We start from the raw sequence: 23,461 nt of genomic DNA, 5'->3' as shown, positions 1-23,461 counted from the left end.
AAGCCCTGCACCCGATAGCAGGACATTCAATAAGTGGATCGAGGACTCCATCGACACCATCCTCCCCTCCAGGAAAACCAGGCTAAAAAGAGCTCGAGAAACTGCCCCCTGGTACTCGGAGAAACTCAGGGAACTAAAACGACAGTGTAGAAAGCTGGAAAGGAAATGGCGCCTAGGATACGCCATCACCGAAAAAGACAGGTATAGGGAAGCCATTAGGGCATACAAAACCGAAATAAACGTAGCTCAAACTAATTACTACAAAGAGAAAATTATGGCAGCTCGATCTAAGCCAAGAGAAATATACCAAGTCGTCAAAAGCCTTTCTAAGATCTCCCCTCCCACAGCCCCAACCTACAATCCTATAGCTCGATGCAACGAGCTGGCTGAATTTTTCTATCAAAAAATCAACAAAATATATTTATCCTTCGCAGCCCCAGCACAGAGACTATCACTGTCATACCACCACCCCCAAGCGCTACAGAACACCCTCCGTGAGTTTACCTGAATGAATTCCCACCACTAGACTAGACTGGAATCACTCAAATCCCTTGCACTTCATGTAAAATCAGGCTCGCCCCTCGACCCTGCGCCCCCTCAGATGATGAACATGGCCAACCAGGTCATCTTCCCCACCCTCATGGACCTACTCAATAGTTCCATGCAAAGAGGAGTGGTTCCCCCCTCCTGGAAACAAGCATTGGAACAAGAATGGAGAGCATTGCTTAAGAAACCCAATCTCAATCCCACGGACCCTAACAATTACTGTCCAATCTCCTTGCTGCCTTGGGCAAGCAAAATTCTGGAGAAGTACATTAATCTCCACCTCACTAACTTCCTTGAGGAGAATCTTCCACTGGACTCCACCCAAACAGGATTCCGCCCCAAACACAGCACAGAAACGGCTCTTCTAGCCGTGACGGAAGAATCCAGGAGGATCTTGGATCGAGGGGGGTCAGTGGCAGTGGTCCTCCTCGATCTAAGCGCCGCGTTCGATACGGTGTGCCATAGAACCCTGTTGTCCCGACTATCTGACCTGGGAGTCTCAGGAAACGCTCTTGACTGGCTGAGTTCCTTTCTGAGCGGAAGAACCTTTCAGGTCTTCGATGGCGACTCCTGCTCCACTAGCAGACCTCTAAACTTCGGGATACCCCAAGGCTCCTCCCTGAGCCCCACGCTGTTCAATGTGTACATGAGGCCGCTGGCTGAGGTCGTCCGACAATACGGTATCAAGATCATCTCGTATGCGGACGACACCCAGCTGGTGGTCTCTCTGGCACAGAAGAACAGCGGGCTCCCCCAATCCAACCTGGCAGCCTGCGTGGAGGATGTTAGAAGATGGATGACAACATCCTCCTTAAAACTCAACGGCGACAAGACCGAGATTATGATCCTCGGCCCCCCTACTCTCACCCCCTTCGACCAGCTATGGCCCTCAAGCTTAGGCTCACCTCCAACCCCGAAGGAGGACATTAAAAGCCTGGGAGTATGGCTGGACAAAACCCTTACCTTTAATACCCAGGCAACTAAAACAGCAGCAACCTGCTTCAGGATTATCCGAATGCTGAGAAAGATCCTGCCGATTTTGCCCTTGGAAGCTAAGCAGGTTGTTATTCAGGGCCTCATCCAGTCCAGGCTCGACTTTAACAACGCCCTCTACTTTGGAGCCCCTGAATACGTGTTGGAGAAACTTCAGCGCACGCAGAACTGTGCAGCTCGCACGCTGCTCCAGATCCCTCTCAGAGAATCAGCTAAGGCAAGGATCAGGTCACTCCACTGGCTCCCCGTTAGGGACAGAATAAAGTTCAAAACCCTGTGCATATCGCACCAAGCCTTCCATAGAGCTAGCCCTGAGATTAACCACTCACTTCTTTCCCCTTATTGTCCCGGTAAATCCCTTCGTTTCACGAACGCATTCCTCGCTGCAGTTCCCAGAGTTAAAAGGTCCAGAGCAGGAGGCAGGGCCTTCACGCGCAACGCTGCTAAACTATGGAACTCTCTTACCTTCTCACTAAGGTCTAACCCTACTCTCTCGTCCTTCCCTAAAGAGCTGAAAACATTCCTCTTCAGAAATTAGCTCCCCACCTGGTTTTCTCCCCCTGTCCCTCAGAGTTCTATTACCTCTAGTCAGCGCTTGGACGCCCTCGGGCAGCAACCCCTTCATTTCATTTGTGAAAGTGATGAATGGAGCCACATTCAAACCCCACCCACGTGGATTTCTGTCATATCCTTTCTTCCTGTGCCTTCATACGTGGATAGGGAGCTCCTCTCCTTTTTCCCTAAAATTCTCTAGTGTACATGTGATTGTCACTAACAAAACCGGTTTGAAAAAGTTTGGAAACTGTCGCAAACTCATGTCTCTGACAGATTTCCATGTGGTGTTCCTCTGTTGCTTGGTTTTGTCACATGACTTCAACCTTTTCAACAACTGTTTCCAGATGAACCCTAGAGCCATCCAGAACATGAGGTGAAGCACTACATGGTTAAACATGGGAAGAAGCAGTGCTGATCTGTTCCAAGTTGAATTCGTAAGCAAGGACCTGCTCCTGGAGTAGTTTCTAAAGCAGATCTTCCCCATGGTCAAAGTCTTTGAGTAGTTCAAAGAAAATATGTATCATAAAAAGTACTGTGCCTGTGCGGAAGATACACAGATATACAGAGATGACTCCGTGCTATACTTGTGTGGGGGGATGTCATCTGTTGTCACTATATTCAGTGGGGGTCAGATTACAAAAGGAAAAACCATCTTTAATGGGAGAGGATGTCTCACACACTTAATAGTGTCATGCTTCATCATCGGCATCCTCTCCCCACCCTGGTGAGCTGGTACAACCACGGCAGACTCCACTTCTGCTAAGACTTGGGGGTAGGAGGGAGTTCTTACGTAAAGCTTACTAGACAGGGTGGGATCCAGACAATCTAAAAATACCTCAAAGTTCCTCAAATGTCACCTTTATTCGTGAGGACTTTGGGTCTGATTAAAAACACTTTGCTTGGTGCGTAATTAGTGCATGATGGCTCAAGCCAGTCTGCTAGTCACTAACATGTTTCTGCTCTCAAAAGTCAGCCTATCTGGTCTGGGGCATTTGTCAGTGCTAAGGGATCCCTATCATGAAAGCTGCTAGGCTTAATCTATCATTCTTGGTAGTACAGAAGCATCACCATTTACCATGATGAACCAGGTGAGTCCTACCTGGATTTTTTTTTTTAAGTATTCTCATAGATAACCATAAACTTTAGGGGATACCAGTTGACCGGTCAGGGAGGAAGTGGTGGTCTTTGTAGTTGCACTTGCATCAAAAGGTTCAACACTCCAGTGAACCTAGGTGTGCCTGCTGGTATTATGTTGTGAGTAATTCTATATAAAAACAGAAGTCCAAGTGGGACACAGCCTCTTCTCACCACTCAATCTCCAGAGAAGGCGTGAGGACCTCATCGTGCCTCCAGGTCTCTCTCCCTAGCTGTTGTATCTGTAAAGCACACTTTCACCCTGAAGGGTATCTTGGAGCTGAATAACAGATGTATGTTACCCAACTCAATGATGCTCATGTTATCGCCCTCAGAAGGCTGAAAGGCTGAGTGGGCCTGCTGGGATTTGAACCTGTGACCATGAGGTCAAACATAGGCCCACCCCTACAGTGGGTGCTTTAATCCACTAAGCCACCAGACCCAAGGACTCCATTACATCTTGATCTTGATGAACCACAAGTTCCTGGAACCATCGGTGATGTCATAGTCGGTCGAGTCCTCTCAAGAGGCCTAATCTTTGGGACACTTCTGGCTCCCTCTGGCGCATCTTCAGCCTCAAGGTTCCAGAGGAGCTTCCATTTGGGTTACTACTGGCAGGTTCCCCCTTAATGCCGTTGTGGCCCCATGAGCAGGTTACAGTCAATGACCCCACCTGTTCTGGTGGAAGACCTTCAATCCATTTTGGTGTCCAACTGCGGGCCGGCATTGTCTCAACCAAGGACAAGTCTGGCTATTGTAATGCAGCAGCCTCGACTGAATCCATCTGACTCGGACACCATTCCACTGCTATGCAGCCACGCACAGGCATTACATCGACCTTTTGGCTTGGATTCTGACAAGAGCTAGCCTTATGGCCAGACTAATAAGGGTGATGGGGAGCAGTTTACCTTACCTTAAGATGATGGCAACTGGTATATGAACCTACAGAAAAACAGCGGGCTGGACACCTCCTCAACTACTGCGTTGGCTCCATTAGTATTTTGCTATCAAGACATGTAAAACACACCAGTACATGTTCTACCTTTTAATTACACAATTGTACAAGTCCTACCTTTTAAATACGCTGCAGCCTGCGCATCGGGAAACTTTGGGCCTACCTTAGGGGATGCCTTGCTTGTAGTAAAGGGGAGAATTTGGGGCCTGGCGAGTGGTTGCACTGGCGAGGTCGGCACTGCAGTGGCTAATCTAGTCTTCAACTTGCCATTCATTGAAAAAAGCTGTTCTCCATCTTGCTTCCGCTTATTAAGTCCCTCCCCAACTGAGTGATCTCAAATCTCAAAGCCCATCTTTTCATCCCCAAAATCTACTAGTTTTCACATACTTCCCAGCTTATATTTTGCTTTGTATTGTCAATTTGTTGTCGAACACGTCCGCTCATAACATCTCGACATGCTATTTATATATCAACTCGCATTCGTAATTTTTAGGCCTAGTCTACAGAAAATTGTAGTTGCTTCAACTGCCTGATGTAATGGGAAGGTTTTTGATTCCGCCCACCACAGCATACAGCATGGGGCAGTAGATCACCTCACTTCATCCATTTCAGTCATTGGCCTACTTGCACAGTGAGTGATGGGATTGTACCTGATCAAATTGTTGTACACTTAAATGCCAAGGCTGTATAACCAGTACATGGTCTTTGGATTCTGTTCTAGTTTTTTTTTTTAAACTATTTTTTGCCTGGGCAACTGCTTTTTTACTTTACATTTTTTATAAGAATCATATTTTTCTGTGATGTGCATTAAAATTGAAAAAGGTTTCTATATGTTTGAAGTATACACGACTAATCTATTAAAATCAAATACAATGGTTACTTTTTAATTAAATATTTTATTGCAATCATGTGGCATGATTGTGTTTCCTTTTCTTTTCATTGTTGTGGGATATGCTTGTTAAAAAAAACTGTAACCATTGCACCAGCTTGCCAAGATTAACCACGTTGTCTTTGCCAATGCTGGTTTTACTTTGCATCAGACCTTCCAGCTGTTCTGCTTTAAGTTATGTACATCATTTCTGTAGGAATTGCAACAATTGGGATCGGATAAACAAATACATAACAGATGAGACCATTGGAGACTTTGTCTAAGTACTGGTCCTCAATCGCCAAAAGAGCCATATTTTCACAAAAATACACTTGGGCTTTATTTTCAAGTGAGGGGAAACCACGCACAGGTTATTTCAGTCGAACAGGTATTGGGTGCAATGTAGTCTCTAATTGCCACCATGATGTACCACAATAATGTGCCCTCACTATTAATATCCGAGTACCAGACCTTCTTCTCTGATAGCCTCCCATGATTGGGCCATTTTAGTCAAAGGTACATGATGAAGCAGTAATTGGAGAAATCAATAGAGATAATTTTGTAGTTTATTGAAAGGTAAAGGCTGGACTTGAAAGAGGAGACAAGATACATAATTAATGTTTTGAAAACAAACATAAAAACACTGCCTTTGATTTTTCTTATGATCAGTATTACCTTGTTTACTACTTGTTTTAATGCGGTTATTGATTGTATCAGTTGTTGTTGTCCTAGGTTTATCAATATATTATTAGAAATGCAAGTCTCCACTTGGAAGATGTTTGCATCTTGTCCATGAGTAAAAGTAGATTTTGTTTTCACATTTTGACCACCCTGTGAAGGAAGTTGCTTAAGACTAAGGCTTGCCGAATCTACTTTTATCACATAGGAGCCTGCAAGTTTTTGAAGAAACTGGGATCAGCCACAGTGAACTTCTGCGTCGTCAACAGGCAGAGGTGGGATCAGGGCCCTTGAGCGGGCCCCTCCGGTACCCCAAGTCATGTATCCTGTGGCTCCATATGGACCAGGAAGGTAAGAATCGGTTTATATTAAACTTTGGTTGTTAGCAGGGCAGTAGCTGAGCTCCTAATACAGGGCAAAAGTGAGGTGTATTGGCAGAGCTATGTAGGCACTGTTGGCATGGAATGGCACTGCGTAAGATAAGGGAGCCTCAGGACAGATTGGTAGGGCATATGGGGTAGAATGGGGTGGATTAACTTGTTTCTGCATATCTGGGTGCAGCAGCATCCAGAGCTGTGTGCTGGTCTCCTTGATGGAATAGCAAAGAGGTGCTGTTGGTCAGGACTGTGGTGTAATTACAGAACAGCCATTGGTCTTAGTGTTGGACGAACAGGATGCTTTTGCAGATGGGTGCGCAGGTCTCTGTGGTGCATACTGGAATTGAAATGCATTAGTACCATATGTTCTCTGTTGTCCAGTTTGATGTGCATTGGTAGATCTGTGTCTTGAGTCTTAGGATTGAAGTAGTAAGGTCTGCTGCAGCTCACGATTTGAGGCAAAGTTGTAAAGAGCTGTACAGTGTGTGATTGTAGTGGAGAATGTGTATTTAAGCTGCCACAGTAATGCTTGCAAGCAAGTGCCCAGTTTGGTCTCTTTAGGAGAGTATTGTAAATGCTTGTGATTCAGAGTCGTGCTCATGCAGGATCATAGATGCTTTCTTTCCTTTTGACTGATACATTTATCTTTGGAAGTCTTAGACAAGCGGCTGAGTGCAAGAGTTGATCAGATGCTAGTAGATGGACTGCTAACTGAGCTACAAGATTTCCACCGAAGGTATAATCAGCAAAAGGTCAGTGAGAACAGGTAAGCTCCCCATGTCTCCCATACCATAGCATTGCTGAAGTACAGCATCCAGTCTTTCCCCAGGCCGTCATCAACTCTTCCGATCTCTCCTAAACGTCCCTCAGTGCTTCATATCTCTACCTGGCCTCTGATCGCTCCGTTGCATTTGGTCTGCCCTGACTTCAGCCACTTCTCCAGAGGCCTCCTTGGCTTCAACCAGTGTCTAAATTCTCTCCCAAACTCCAGATGTTTCCCGAACTAAAATGAACGTCTCAGCTCTTTAATTTCCACCAACACCTCTGGTCTCTCATCGCCTGCCTTGATGCTTCATACCTCTCCATGGCCTCAACTGGCACATGAATCTCTCCACTAATGCTTCGGATATCTCCACATACCCACCGCTGTTGTGCACCTCACCCAATTCTTCTGATTTCTACTGAAAGTTACCAACACCTCCAACATCCCACGATATTTACTGATTCTTCCCATGTGTTTTTCATTGCTTCAGCTGTCTCCCTAATAAAGTGGACACTTTTGATCACTACACTTATATTTTGGAGATCTCTTTTAATTTCCACTGATGTATCATATTTCTTCTTTAGAAATTATGTAGTAGGCTTTCTTAATCCTTGTGATTTCACTTACCATCTGTCTTAACTTATTTTACAAAACCCAGTCCACATTGGCTTATAAACCCCACCTAACCCTTAGTATGGCAATTAAGTTGTTCTGTTTTTTTCAGATGACTATGATGAATTTGACTCTACTATTGTAGTGGTGTGTTTCATTTTCATTTCATTATTTTAATTTTATATGACGATTCTGCCAAAGCTTTAAACAGTGGAAGAAGTGCTTGAGTGAAGAAACAAAAAAAATCACCTAAATAAGTTGTGATAAACCAAGCAAACGAGGCGCTCTTTAAGCAGGTGGCAGAAAGGGGTGCCTGAGCAGGCAAACAAAGGGACAAATAAAGAGCATGATCAGAACAGGGTTCGGGTGCATAGGAGGTAGTAGCTATGCAGAGCTTAGGCAGAGTTGAGCGACAGAACTCGGGGTTCAAGCAGGGTGCATAGATAGTCAAAATAGGAAGGGGCTAGACAGAAGGCATTAAAAATATTAGAAAGGACATGAATGCTTCTAGCATTAAAGGGCAGACACTGTAATGAAGCTAGAATGGGACAGATGTGGGCTGTTTGTGGGACTCTAAAGGAAGGCAATCAGAAGAATGAAATATCCATTGGAGTGGAGCAGAAGGGGTTTTATTCAGCAAGGGTAAGTAGGAGATAAGGGCTACAGTATTCTTGGGAGGCAACAGACAAAGGAAGCTTGGTATTTAAGTACCATGAGAAGAGAGGATAGAAAAAAACATCTTCGATTTGTGTATAGTTGCTGCAGGCATTTGGAGCAGCAGCAGCTGTGATTAGAGATCTGGATTGAAGAGGGCATCTAATTGCTGGCAGCAAAAAATAAAAGCACCAGGGTAACGGGTAAAATGGGAAAGAGCATGTAATTATTAAGAGGAATTGCAAACAGAGTGCAGAGAAAACAGGATCTCTGTTTAGAAAGGATTAAGGTGAAGTCTCCCAAGGTTGGACAACATGCACACGGAGATAGAGGTGTGGTGATTAGAAGGGCATTTAAGACCAAAGAGTTATAGGGCACATGCAATGTCATGTAAGGATAGATCAAAATGGGACCAAGGACAGACCCAGAGGGCCACCGTAATGAGGAGGAGAAACATTTGATGTCTGCTCCATCCAGGTTGCAGGATGAGGTGGGTCAGGATTTATGATCAGCAGTATTTCATTTATCAGCTCCTGACTTTGAACTCGTAGCATGACACACCTGTGGAGCATATGTAATTGCGTCCCGTTTTGGCAATGATAACAAAGGGGAGAATTGGTAAGTTTGGCCTTGTATAACCTTTTTAGTTGTCTAAAGGCATCTGCATAGTGGAAATGGTTTGCGAGCTTGACACCTTTAACAGTAATGTTAAAAAATGTTCAGCGCCCTAGTAAAGTCTAGCATCAGCCTGCATTGATTTAGTGGCAGCCTTCTACCTGCCATCCTCTATTGTAGCCTTTGCTATTTTCTTCCAGATCATTTGGTTTTCTTTTTAGAATGGCAAGAATCCGAGCAAGAAAGGTGTCCTTTTTTATTTCCCCTACAGCTGTATCTTATTTTACATAGTTTCGTAAAACAATTTTATATAGGATCGGTTCGTTAGTATTGCCCTAGCTCCTTAATCGAGCAGGTAAAATACTTAGGTACAGTAGGTGAGGGTTGTACCCAATCCCGCCTCGGCCCATAGTCCACCGGCTCTGTTTGGATTAAATGCCAAACTGAAGCTGTAATACCACTTGAACAAAAATTAATCTGGTGTGATGAAAGAGTGGAGGTATGATCTGACAATTCACTTTCCTTCTTCACGTCTCCCAGCCCGCATGCCTCCAAAGTTCTATCCCTGATTTCCTGTGTTTGCCGAATTTCTCTAGTGTTAATGTTTTTCAGTTTGTTTTGCTGGAGATTTCTCTGTACCTAGTTAATCACATTACAATTCTCATCCAAGTAAAAATGAGTCATTTGAATGAGTAGGTCGTTGGCTTGTTCACATTTCAGCTCCACTGTACAAGAGTACACCTGGAACTAAAACTGACATAGTAAAACATGCCATTGGCCTGTCCACTCCCAGATACATTCTTTAATGGAGTCAAGTTAACGCCATTTACGTCTCTCGACCTGTTGGGCTGGAGCAAATTAAATGTCAAATAATTTCACAACAATCCCACCTAGCTCTTCTCTATATATTGCTCGCTTTTATATGTCACCTCTTTATTTAACTCCTCTGTATTTGCTACCGTTTTATTTATTTTTATTTTATTTTGAAGGTTTTGTATAGTGCGTACAAGACCCTTGCAGGGATCAGAGCGCTTTACAGGCAAATATAGGGAACTAACAATTCAAAGACGCACACAATGGTACTACAAGTACTATATAGCTCATGTGAATTTTGATGAGAATAGATTTCACTTCTTTTTTAAAGAAACATTAGACGGATTAAGTCTGTTTTTTTGGGCAATGCATTCCAAATCCTGGGTGCCATATTATATTTATATTACCCACTTTTCTTCCAAACCTCCTACTTCTAAATTGATGCCTCTGTCACTTAGTCTCATCACTGTCCCTCTTCTCTCCCTGCAGTCAAGATTATCAGCATGGAATCTTCCAGTCCATTGGCTTTAAGGAGTTCCATGAATATCTGGTGACCGAGGGTACCTGCCAGCCGGGGACAAGTGCAATACTGCTTCAGAACGGTAGGACAGGAGCCTGCTGCGGTCCTTGCACACAGTGCACAGGTGGAATCTTTATCTGTGGCAGTAAGACAGACTTTGAAGTCCCTGTCAGTGTGGGATTCAGAGAAAGCAAACACAAGGAGATGATGGACGGAGCGCTGAAACTTTTCAGACACTCACCCCCAGTCACTGATCTGGGTTGAATACATTATCGTTCCCAGCCATATGCAAATCAATCTTGACTAAGTATGGGCGAATTTTGCGGATTTGCGGTCCGCAAATTAGCGCGAAATTGCAAAAAAAAAATATGTGAGTTCGGGAAAAAATTCACAAACTCGCAGATTTGCAGTTTTGCACAAATAGACTGTACTTTCTATACTTATACTGACTAATCAGTAAGTGCTATCTCGTTGGGTAAATGTATAGTGCTTTTCCTACACAGCAGCCGCTTAAAGGGCCAGAAGAGTTGTCTCCAGTGACCATGTGTGTGTTACTATGACATCGCGCCGAAGGGCGCAGGGGTCCCTTGAGTGAGCTGTCCATCATAGTGTGTAAATGGCGGGAAGACGGTGCACACCGCTAGTGTGTGGGTGGTGCCAAACGGGCGGGGCTTCTATGGGAGTTCACATGCCTCTTGTGTGTATAAAAGGTCAGAGACCGATCAGAGCAGCAGATGAGGAGATAGAAGCTCCTGGTCACAGGAACTGCACGGGGATTGCAATCGTAAAGTCAAGGATGCAGAGGCCTCCATCAAGCATCACAGCAGATACTGCATCAACGGCAGACACTGGGAGAAAGCACACCTGCCCAGCGCCGGGGTCCCTTGAGTGAGCTGTCCATCATAGTGGGTCAGGGCGGGAAAACTGTGCACACCATTAGTGTGTGCGGCGGGGCCAAAGAGCGGGGCTTCTAAAAAAAAAAAAAAAAAACGCCCGCAAGCGGATTTACTGATTTTTTGGCAATTTCGCGAGATTTGCAGATCGTGAAATTGTCGAAAATCCCCAAACTCTGCGAGCGGAACAGATATGTCGCTCATACTTAGTCTTGACCCTGTTCCTCATGAGAGCAGTCCAGCGCGAACTGCCACACAAAGTTTCAGAGCTCCATCCATCAGCTCCTTGTGTTTGCAGCTAGCCAGGCTGATGAAGAGTGTTACCCAGGATGCTTGTTTCCGGTTCAGGGAAGACCTGGTTCGGCAGTTCGGGCTGGATTGTTCCCATAAGGAACAGGGTCAAGACTGATTGCAAATGGCTGTGTCTGAACTGGGGTGGCGAAGTGAGCTAAAGAACGATGATGGATTCAACTCAGATCTGTGACTGGGGGTGGTTGTCTGAAATGTTTCAGCGCTCCGTCCATCATCTTTTTGTGTTTGCTGCATTCAGAGAAAGAACACGTTTTGGTCAAGTTACAGGTGTAGCAATTGGTCTGAAAGCTGATTATTTTTCTTTTTGGTTTAGATAATATACCGCTTTCTAGTTCCATATTCAGTCACATGTCCAGTCTTTCTTTTGGAAATGAAGCAGGACTCATGTTCTGGATCTGCATTCTAGGTGTAGAAATGTTTGGTCTTATTCTGTTTGATTGGAATACTTCTTGTGGACTGGTTCTGGGTGAGGGAATGCTGCTCATAGCCTAGTTGTAGGGAGGGAGCCTGTATTGGGCTGATTTTTATTATATTTTTTACAGTTTTTATTATGCCTATTGTCCAATACAATGCTGAGCTCTGTTACCCAGAGACAGACTGCCCCATGTTGCACAAGATATATAGCGTTGACTTTTAGTATAAACTTTATGTAAAAACTGAAATAAAGGAACAACCTCCCCCTCCCCCCAAGGAACATGCCTGGGGTTGCTTCTAGCTGAGAGAATGCATCTTGTGGAATGATTTACGGCGAGGAAACCTATTTTGTGAACTATCACCTTCTTTGCTTTCTAGGTATTCAGGCTTTAAAGCAAGTGACGCAGAAATATGCCAGGAAGCAAAACAAATGGGTCCGGAACCGCTTTCTGAAGCGTAAGTGCTGGTTCCTGGGCTCCCATGCCTCGGGCTATGTTGTCTACCCATAGTATCTTGTTCCTTTTACTGTTCATGACCCCTGAATGCCCCTTCCTTTGATATCTGCCACTGTGGAGGCCTGCAGAAAAAAGTCCAGAGCTGTTGCGCACAGCTTTCACACAAAAGGTCCCCTCTGTAGTCCACCTTATCTACAAGAATGATTTTCTTCAACTTTTACTGCCTGTTTGATTTCATTGCATCACCTATGATGGTAGAGAGCGAGGTCTACTGAACCTGTAGTAAAGTACTTTTACAGGGCTTCACATTACAAATAGTGTGTGCAGTTGAGACCAGGTATAATGCATAACTGAAATCCCTGCATTAAATAATGATTGTCTTCAGTAAGGTAGTTCCCCACCAGAGTGCCATCCAGGACAAGACCAACCTATCCCCATTGCCGCATACCCAATGCAATCCTGCCTGCACTTCTATCTCAGCAGTTGCAACTCACTTAGTCATTAAGCATATCTTTTGATTTTCTCCCAGGCTGAAGGCTTCACACTCTTTGAAAACCACTTAATCTCCTGGTTTTCATGAAGCCTGTCTATTTAGTACAAGACCCATGTCGTTTATTAGCCATTGACGGGCAGCTTTTTCTATACTATATTACGCTATTGCTAACCTGTTTTGTTTTTTACCTCATCGTCCATATGAGCTGGAGGTCTGTTTTTCACTCTAGATCCTCATTTAATTTTTCCTCAGCCCTTGTATGGGTGGCCATAAAAAATGGGGGAAACTTGCAGTTGACAGAATTCCATCATTAAGCTAATTTAAAGTAATGTTATAATACCACAATCCTGAAATGCATTAACACTAAATTACATCACAGAAATATATTGGCAGATTACCACCAGCAAAATGATGGTGGTATGTACATGCATTTAATTTTACAAGTGCACATTATTCCCAGTATATGTGCCAAAAGCCATAAATCCAGTGATGGCTCCACACATCTGCACTTGTTAGTGTTATGGTTTCCACATTAGACTGTTGTAGACAAATCTAGGGCTCTAGTGTAATTTTCCCGATTCATGCCCTTATATAGGTATAACTCGTCATATCCTTATATAGGCATCAGAATCAAAACCATATTAGACACAGCCAATGTAGTCCGAATACGGCATGGCTACTTCCACAGATTCCTAGAAATCACGAGGAGTTCTTGGAGAGACCAAACCTCCAGCAGTCCGGGACTTTCCCCTGCTTCTGAATTGATTTGTCCTAGAACTCCTGGAGTCCTAAAAGAACTATGAGTTCTTAGTGATGTATTATGTCCAACCTTACGTCAAACTCGGCACCTTCCAGGTATAAATATACCAGCATCTGCCCTAGCAAAACACACGGTGGTTTGGAGCAGATCGACTGAGTACTTGCCTGACGCCCTGCTGTAGCGAGTGCCGAAGGAAGCCAACCCTCCAGCTGACGCACTGAGAGAGATGCAGTCTTTTCTCTTGCCGAGAAATCCAGCTCCGGTGTTTCTCGGCTACCCTTGCGGGTTACTGGGAGATCGAGTCCTGAGAGAGAGAGATACAAGACCTACATTCTATAAACAAGGTACGGAGCTGATTAGACCCTTAGAGAATTCTTGGATAGATTCTTGACAGAAACTATTTAACTCAAACTACATCTCACTTACACCTTCACATGTACTAGGCTTAGGTTAGGTACACCGGGGTAGGCGTAACATAGAAGCACCAGCTGAGTACGTTTAGTCATCTTTTATCATTGTATATATTTTACCATTTTAAGTATCTTATGGCTTAGAAACCATATAAATGCTTTTACAGTATTATTTCATAATACTCTTTTTACTGTACGCACTTTACTTTATAACAAGTATTGCGATTGTAGCAATTCACTTCTCTTGCATGAGAAAGAAGACTGCTCAATAAATAACCCTTTTATTGAAAACGCCCGTCTCTCTATTTCTCTGCACTTCTGGTGAAACTAAGCATGCACGATTGACTGAGTGAAATAGCCATCTATTGTTTCCGCGACTCTGGAGATACATTCCTTATTCTTGGGGAACAAAGTTGTCATGTTATGTGCTTGTCAGAAATTAATCCCTTCTTGTGTATTCGAGAAAGTTTCTAGTGACCTCTGAGCTAGCTGGCATTCACAAATTAAGTCTAACATATTCAATAGAGACCTAGTCGACTTCAGTCCTACGTCTAAACTATCGTTTATGTTGTTCCAATGCGCAGAGCCTATTGGGAATATAGGAACTACACTACATGGCGCCCACCGTTTGGTAAGGCGATTATTTAACGCTAGATACTAGAGTAACGAAGTCGTGCTTTTCACACAGACCCCTTTCCCGTAAAAACTCCAATAGACGTCTGGAGTGGGTGAAAGGTTAATATCCGCCAAAACTTAGTAGGAAGAGAATTCTATGTATTAGTTTTTGGTTTTGTCAATGTTGAAGGATAGTGTTCCAAAATATTGTGCACCTAATCTTTGTTTCCTTGAAACTTGCTCTGCAAACTTTCAGTCAGTAAAATGACGGAGAGTGACGACGAAAGGGAGAGAGCTAGAATAGCAGCTCAAGCAGTCTTAAATGACACAGCTTTCCAACAAAATGACCCAGATGCTATATTCATCCCGGCAAATATAAAGAAAACCATAACTATAAAACTTATAGAAAACGGGGTATCATCGAGAGGTGGTAAAGTTATATTTGTGATAGAGGCACATGAGTATCCGCAGACAGAGGTATTCTATTCATGGATAATTTATCCAGCAGCAAATGCTGTGACACACGAGTTCCACTACTACAAAACAGAGGAACCTCCAACGGAATACGTTCCTTTCGAGAACGTTGTAATTCCACTAACTTACCAGGAGCATCAGGTCTGGTTTAATGGCCAGGAGCTACATGGCCGGTTCTAGCCAGCTATACACCACATCCTGACATTGAAGAAATGTCAGACAGAGAACTTTTAGCTCAACTAAAACAATTAACAAAAGCATATAGACAATTAGTTCAATTGACAATTGACGGTACAACCTGCCGCCAAAAATTAAAAGAAACAGAAATAGCAGACCAGCCTTTTGAACTTGCCAGAATAATTGAAAAGTGCTATGAAGAATTAAGTAGAGATAGTTTGGGTGGGAAACAACTAAAACACAACTAACAGAAAATCCTGAAAAAACTTTTAAGAATAATCTCACTACTCCAAAAAAGAAGTGGGAGAGTAATAAACAAACTCCTCCTAGAGAAAAATATTCTCAACCCAGAGGAATATCTCCTCAACAGAGAGACAAGTCTCCCCGAAGGGAGCCCTCTGAAAAGAGATATAACCTCAGAAATAGGGATAATTTGAGAACACCTGACAGATATCAAGATAATGATACACGTCCCTCTCGAACTTTTCAGACTTCCTCACAGAAATCGGAAAGAAGAGGACGGTCAGAACATAAAGAAGAGCCCGTCAAGTCGAAAGACAAGGAACCTGCTCATCAAAGTAAAAAATCACAATTTTCTAAAAAAGAAGGTAGCTAGCATAAAGATAAAACATGCCGAGGATCCTGTGGACACAACTCAAGAACGGAGAATGGGCCCAGACAATGCTAGACAGTGCAGCAGAAGTGACCATAGCTCGCAAGATCCTGATGAATCTTCTGGAGACAGTGGACACAAATGAGTACATTCAGGTGGAAACTGCAGACACCAGAGTTAGTGTACCCCATAAATTATATGAAATAACATTACGTATAGAAGGGGACAAAACTAGGAAAATAAGAGGTCTCTTTTGGGAGAAGCTATCTAAAGGCTATGATATCTTTCTAGCTGAGAAAGTCTGGCCACCAGAATTTGTTAGGGAGTGCCCACATGGCGAAGAAATGATTATGCCTGCCTTCTCAAATCACATTCCAATTCATAAAAAATACACATATGCTAGAAAATGGGAAGTGGCAAAAGCCCCTGCATTATATAAAAAATCATGTAGGATGGGATGAGGAATCCCCTCACCATAAAATCCAGTTAGAAAATCAACCTACTGCACAAAGGCAGTATCCTGTTAAGCAAGAAGCTAAAAAACAAGTCAGGGAGATCTTAGATCAACTTGAATACCAGGGGGTGATTGAAGCATGCACCTCACAAATGAACAATCCTTACTTTCCTGTCTCTAAACCAGACAATTCATATTGTCTAGTATTGGACTACAGACGCTTAAACACTTGTTGCAAAATATTTGCAGTACAAAATTCACACATTGCAGCACTAATGAATAACATCGTGCGCAAAAAATATAAAATGACATTAGATATTTCAAATGGTTTCTTCTGTCAAAACATTGCACCAGAAAGCAGGTATTTGACGGCTTTCTCCAGTATGGGGGCCCAGCGGCAATTTTGCCGTCTCCCCCAGGGATTCAAGAATAGCCCAGGGTTATTTTCAGCTAGAGTAACAGAGTTACTACAAATGTATGATGATGAGGCATTATCTTATGTCGATGACCTCTATCTAACAGACGATGATTTGGACAGGCACTTGGAAAGAGTGAACACCATTGTACTTGGTTTCGCATTAGAAGGGTACAAATTCAACTTTAAAAAATTGCGGATTGCCCATCTCACTGTCCTATTTCTAGGATATGAGTTACCAAGTGAAGGCAAAAGCCTGGCAGCCAATTTCTTAGAGAAATGTGAGCTGCTCCAAGCTCCAAAAACGCTGAAAAACTTACAATCAATTCTAGGTTTCCTGAATTTTGGAAGAACTTACGTTCTGAATTACGCAGAGAGGGTTAAACCTCTCTATGAATTAATTAAACCTGATTTCAAACCAACTAATTGGACACAGAAACGCACAGAAATTTTATGTTCAATACAAACAGACATGTTAGCTAAAACAAAGCTGCAAACACGCGTAAACGTACGCAACCTTGTAATCCGAGTCATCCCAGGAAGATGCAGATTCACGTACCTGACCTATAATGAAGGGGAAACGGTACCAATATCTTACAAATCACACTTGTACACACAAGCTGAAATAAAATTCACTTCTACTGAGAAAATTCTGACAGCGGTTCAAACTGCTGTAGCAAAAGAAAGAGCCCTTGCACGAGGTAAACGTATAATAATCTTTACACCTGTACCTGCCCTCGAAGCAGTGACAAGAGCAAGCATTCCAAATGCTAAAGCTTTACATCCGAGATGGATACAATGGGTTAATTCTCTTGCTGCATCAGACGTAAATTACTAATTTGATCCTAACTTGAAAACACAAGAATTTCTCCAATACGAGTATGAATGTCCTCTGCCGACCGAAATTCTGCCTCTCGAATATTACGGCTGTATAATATATACAGACGGATCAGCACAGCCCGCAGTTGGGGGTAAACAAGCTTATAGTGCTGCGTGCGCGATTGTTAAAGGTCGCTGGCACGAAGGTAAATTCAGACCTATGGTCACAAAACTCAATCACTCGGAGACTGTACATCTCAGCGAGCTGAACTAGAGGCTTTCAAGATGGCGCTTGAGAATACCGATCGCGAATTCCCCACACTAATAGTGTGCGATTCGTATTACTGCGTCCAGTCTTACAATGAATACTTGCAGAACTGGGTTCAAAACGGTTTCAAAGATGCGAAAGGTGGCACAATTAAGCATAACAAGCTTTGGGAACAAGTAGTTATTTTGCGGAAAGAACTACAAAAGACTAACGTGATACATGCACGGAGTCATCAACGTGATGGCGTTCACGTTGCAGGGAATTCATTGGCTGATGAAGACGCAAAGGCAGCTGTACACACGGCTTCCGTAGCTACAATAAAGCACGCAAGGCAAAGCGTAGACGGTGAAACGATGTTAGCAGTAAAAGCCACAATGAAAGGCAACTATGCGGCGTTACCTCTACACTATCCACTCACGAATACATACATAATTGATGCAAACTCCGTTCCTTTTGCTCAAATCTCTTGAGTGGGGGACAGAGTAATTCCAAACAGGAAGCAGAGAGTTTTCTTGATTCAAGAAGCACACATGGGAGAGTGTCTAAGACATCAAAAGATCATAGATTCCATACGGGAATTAGACAAAGTGTACTGGTGGCCAGGAATGAGCTTGGACAGCTACGAATTTGCAAGTAACGGCCCAGACTGCAAAAGAGATCGCAGTAATAAACCGCCCCTGACACCTGACTACAGAGTAGCCAGCCAGATACAGACACCTCTGTTAGACAGCATTAGGCTATCTACCCGCAGGCGTCCCTATAGAGAAATGCAGTTCCACAACTACTAGGACAAGATTCATTTGAATGTGGCCCAAGCGCTCGGCTGACGGCAAAACTGTTATTAAAGATCTGCGAGTCTTTATCGGCACATACGCAGTTGGCACGCTACATTCTGACCAGGGTCCTGCGTTTAGCTCTCGAGCTTACAAAAAGGCCATGGCCAGCTTGGGCGTTGCATTGCGGTATTCTAGTCCTTTCCATCCTGAGGGTAATGTGGTAGTGGAGAGAAAAAACCATGACATAAAGCAATCTATAACAGCGAAGGTATTAGGTTCGGGTGATGGGTGGGTCAAACATCTAATAAGTGTCCAACGTAGTCTTAATAATCTGCCAAGGCATTCTCTGGATGGAATCACTCTGTATGAACTTTTGTTTGCTACTAGAATGTTGATCGAAGACCTTGATCGTCAGACTTCAGTGGTGGAACAAAAAACCTCTGATATCAAAGATCGTTTGGCTGTTTTACATGACTTAAATGAAACAAGAAGAAGTCTAAGTAACACAAAGCAAAAGCCAACGGCCACTGAAGAAAAACCTCCTGTCCCAGCAAGACCTGTCTGGATTCCAAAGATTGGGGATCTGGTCAGAGAAAAGATCGCGGTGAAGAAGGAATTTGGGCCTTCTTATAGAAAAACAGTACCTGTCTTAGCAATCCACGGAACAAGATCAGTAGTACTACCGCCCCTTGCTGGTAAAAAGTAGAACAGAGTTGTATCAATCGACCTGGTAAAACCACAACCATGTGGCAATAATAAGTAGTAGGCCCAGTGGACTCCCAAGATGTAGCAGAAGACCAAACCTTGCTACAATTCAAGAGGTTCAAACTGAGAGACTAATCACATTTGATAAACATGCAGTGAATAAAGAAGGACTATGCAACAAAGCCATGGAACTAGTGCCTCTTGAAACCCAAATTGCAACAGTTCGTCAAACACCTGTCTACAATGATGTAGCCTCTGACTATACTAATATGACAAAGGAAGAAGCAACTACAAAGATTAATAACAATCATGATGCAATTCCAACAATTGACAGAACTGCCTCAGGCTATTTTATCAATTTCAATGACTTTTCTGAAGATCCTAGTGAACACGAAGAAAAGCCAGTAAACAAAACTTTCAAAGAAAAAATAACAGAACTCTTTCATCATCTTGGAGAAACATATGTGATTTCACTATGGATTGAATTGTGGATTGTGTTAGGTGTACTTTTCCTCCTGCTCTGGCTCATTTTGGTTTTAAGCTTGGGAAGAATGATTGATGGAAAATAAAGTACAATGGACACAGCAAGACAGAAAATCAACTTGGTTCTAAAGCCTCACAAATCTTCTCACATTGAAAAACGAGAACTATCATCAGTAAACATCAAAGCCATTCCTATACCTGGTGGTGTAGCATGGGACGCTACTGATTACGAAATCTATGGCCCGGTTGAACTCTTGAAGAATCCACACCAGTTCAAGGTTTCTTTAAGTGACTTTGTCTCACCGAACACTTTCTCTGATGATTGGGACTTTGAAACTATTAATCACATGATGTCAGATTTAGAAATGTCAGCAAAATTTACAGAACATGATTATTTAGAAGGTTCATCAGATTACGAAGAAATGTATTGCTGTAATCATTATGGGCACCACTATTTGCATAAATCTGCGAATCCTAGAAATGTTTTTACTTCTAATCAATGGGAACATTGTCCAACTCCACCAAAAGGCAGCTCAAACATTTTATGAGAAATTCCCATACTTCTCAGGGTTTAATAACACAGATCCAGAAACGTTTTATTTCAAAATTATGAATAAGACCGGAATGAAAAACATGTTGACACATACTAATTTATTCTGCAAAATTTTATGCACAGTTGTCTACATTTGGTTTTGAATTTTGGAAAGACAACATTGAGACAAAAACGGTCTGGGGTACAAAAGACTGGCAGGTACAAGGTTTAGAATCATTATTCAAAGCCTGCATGATCCCAGGACAAATAATGTTCCTGAATGACACCATTCAACAAACAACCTGTCTTGGCCTAGCCAAGATAAAGGATTTAAACAAGCTGTCTATACCAAAGCCCATACCGGATAGTAATAGCACTACATATGAGGAGATAGACGTATCCCATATTTTTAATAACTGTCAAGGTAGATTCCTGAACAAAACACAGGGGTTCACACAGAACAGGCCAGACCCAAGATATTCCCAGAGACAACATCCAGGGAAAATAACAACATGCAGTGTAGGAAAACTATGCCTCGAATGGCTACAGAAATCCACACTACCTGAAATTAAGCAAAACTTGACCTTACTTAAAGAAGGCGTTGACTTGCGAGATTTCTTATTGGGACCTCGCAAACAGCATCAAAAACGTTTCATATACGCTGGTATATATGCTGCTTACAACGAAGCGGTAGGAGATCTGATTAAGAAGGGTAGGATTCTTCAGTTTGAAGAGTTGCAGAAAACTTATCAGTTGGCACCCAGCGAAGCCTTTCTATATCTGCAAATTAGACATGCTTTGATGACGGCGTTTCCTAACTGTGAGGATATATCAGACTACTCCCCCTTGGAAGATCGTATATTAGATGGACAGTTACACGCCAAGGCAATCTCCCTCACATATAGAAAGCTCAGTAACAATATGCCAGACCCCTTCGTGCAGCTCAAAGAGAAATGGGAAAGAGATTTAGGGGCTATGGAAGAGGAGGATTGGAGGCAAGCGCTGATGTCTCCAGAGAGGCTGCCATCACACTTAGATACTGCCTTATTCAACTCCGTATCCTACATCGCTCATACCTGACCGTGATCACTCTGGCAAAGATTGGGTCTAGGCCAGACGATCTATGTTTCAAGGGATGCATACAGTCAGGTAGTTTTTATCATATGATTTGGGAATGCCCTTTGGTGCAAAACAGATGGGACAGGATTGTGACGCATATGCGATCTGCCCTGGGTAAGACAGTTACTTTGACACTGCGACTAGGTCTGCTTAACATATGGGAGGCTACAGACCTTACGGAGACGGAACAACAGTTTGTAACGCTAGGATTCAGTTTATTTAAGAGAAAAATAACTAGGGGATGGGGGAGTGCCATGCCGCCAGGAGTAGCAATATGGAGGAGGGAAATGGATAAATGTATGATAGCTGAGAAAGAAGTATTTATCGCACGAGGGTGTCCGAAGAAATGGGATAGAAAATGGTCTAAGTGGAACATATACAGAGGAGAGATATGTGTGTCCCCATCAGTAGAGCTGGAATTACGAAGAAACAGAGACAGAGAGCGGGAACTGTAAAGATATGTAGAGCTTGAATATATTGGTCAATGTAAAGGTAAATATGCTTTGTAATGTGAAATAATTGCATATCAGTCAATGTCCTGAGTCAGTTCTGCCAGTTGTGAAGAAAATGCTGTGTACGACCCCCCAAAGGTAGAAGAGAATGGTCTGCTACACTCACCTGAAGACTGCTGTGCTTGGAAACCTGCTCCGTTGCCACCGCTCTGGAATCGTCATTAATTGAACCTGCGGTGAGAGGGGTAGAAAGTGCCTCCTCACGCCGAATCCCAGTCTTCCCTGCCGCGGCCGAAGTTGCCTCTTTGGGACCCTTGATTGAAGTTGCGGCCTGACGAGCGGCCCCTGCCTCGTCCTGCCCTATTAAAAACACCTTGCTGGAACACTCTTTTGATTCCGGATTGCACCTTGTCTAGCGACGTGAATGTTCCGACGTATTTGGACACCTCTTTTACAAATTATCGCCAAAGAGGTTTCTGTCGGCCAAGGGCCCGGGTTCAGCATTGGCGAGCTCGGTGAGATTACTATCCATGCCCATTAGAAGAGATTTGCGCCACTCAGCCGAAATTGCATTCCCTAAAGGCATATCGTCCGTTGGGTCCAGCACGCCAGGATGTCAGGGTCAATAGGGTAAGCACTGTCCTTGGCCACAAGGGCCATCTCCAGTATTTTTGCCAACGGAACCATGACGTCTTGACATCTGCGCCAAGAGCGGTATATGCCCCTCTTCGGGTCCTTGGCAAATTTCTTCAACAATGTGAGGAGACTCGCATCAATTTCTGGGGTGTCGGCGACTTTGGTAAGTCCGGTCGCGGACATTCCGACCGCAGTCGGTTGCGCACCTCTCTAGAGAAACTCTTCCTGAGGTTTTCATGCGGTAGTCCGAAATTTCTGGAGGTGGAGTCCAGTCAGAGGACCGGGGATGCATAATGTCAGTGGGGTCAAAGGTGAACGGAGTATTGGGAAGTTCAGGCATCGACGGGGTGGATGTTTTCGCCCTTTTCTGTGGAGGATCTTTCTCCTCAGATGTGTCAGTGTCCGTGCCGGTAGAGGTGGTGTCAGTGTCCACGTGCTCCTTTTTGTTTTCTATTTGCCTTGACACCAGCATAAGAATGCTCTCCCGCCGCACTGTTGGGCAGTGCAGACATTGCCTGCGCATGTGGCCATTGCTGCCCTGCATCTGCACACTGAGCAGATGTTGAAGCCTCATGTCTCCCTTTCGGCATCTCCTTGCAGTACCCATGGCGCTTCACGAGTCTCTCCAGCTGCCTTTTGATAGGTTTGAGGGCCGCAGCTAATGCCTGGTGCACGGACTGAGGAACCGTATTCTCAATTGCTTTAACGGAGGACTGGACAGAGGCGTCCAGAGCTTCCACCAGGTGAACCTCCATGACAGTCTCATGCTGTCCTTCATACACATCCTCCTCATCCTCATTAGGGTACGTAACCCAATCTTCCATGGCCACAAGGTAGGCTCAAGGTAAGTATTGCCAAAATGTACAGTATCACTATCCACTAGAAGGAGTACGGGGGGGTCAGCCCACTTGCACACAAGGATAAAATAATAGCACTCAGAGTCTTTAATCCCCTCAGCAATGCTGTAGTCAACTGGTAAGAGACCTAAGCCAATATAAGAATAATACTAGGAGCGTGTGCTCACTCCAAATGGCAATGGTTATACAGACAATCCGGCGATCTTGAGGCAAAGCGGTTATTCCGAAGAAAATGTGTGCAGGGAA

The 23,461-nt window shown here is 43.7% G+C and overlaps 1 protein-coding gene across 5 annotated transcripts in view; it reads left to right on the top strand.

Annotated features, from left to right (window-relative positions):
• TRIT1 (tRNA isopentenyltransferase 1) overlaps positions 1 to 23,461 on the top strand; it is a 196,600-nt gene that overhangs the window by 146,311 nt on the left and 26,828 nt on the right. For all 5 annotated transcript variants that reach the window (XM_086955769.1, XM_086955773.1, XM_086955770.1 and 2 more), the window contains 4 exons: positions 5,938 to 6,080; positions 6,761 to 6,872; positions 10,053 to 10,165; positions 12,081 to 12,158. In XM_086955769.1, coding sequence (XP_086811895.1) covers positions 5,938 to 6,080; positions 6,761 to 6,872; positions 10,053 to 10,165; positions 12,081 to 12,158 — 446 coding nt within the window. The remainder of the gene's footprint in view (positions 1 to 5,937; positions 6,081 to 6,760; positions 6,873 to 10,052; positions 10,166 to 12,080; positions 12,159 to 23,461) is intronic.

This window comes from Lissotriton vulgaris, chromosome 2_1, assembly GCF_964263255.1.
Source record: "Lissotriton vulgaris chromosome 2_1, aLisVul1.2, whole genome shotgun sequence".
In the NCBI taxonomy this organism is placed as follows: domain Eukaryota; kingdom Metazoa; phylum Chordata; class Amphibia; order Caudata; family Salamandridae; genus Lissotriton; species Lissotriton vulgaris.
This window is presented reverse-complemented; position numbering and strand designations above follow the sequence as displayed.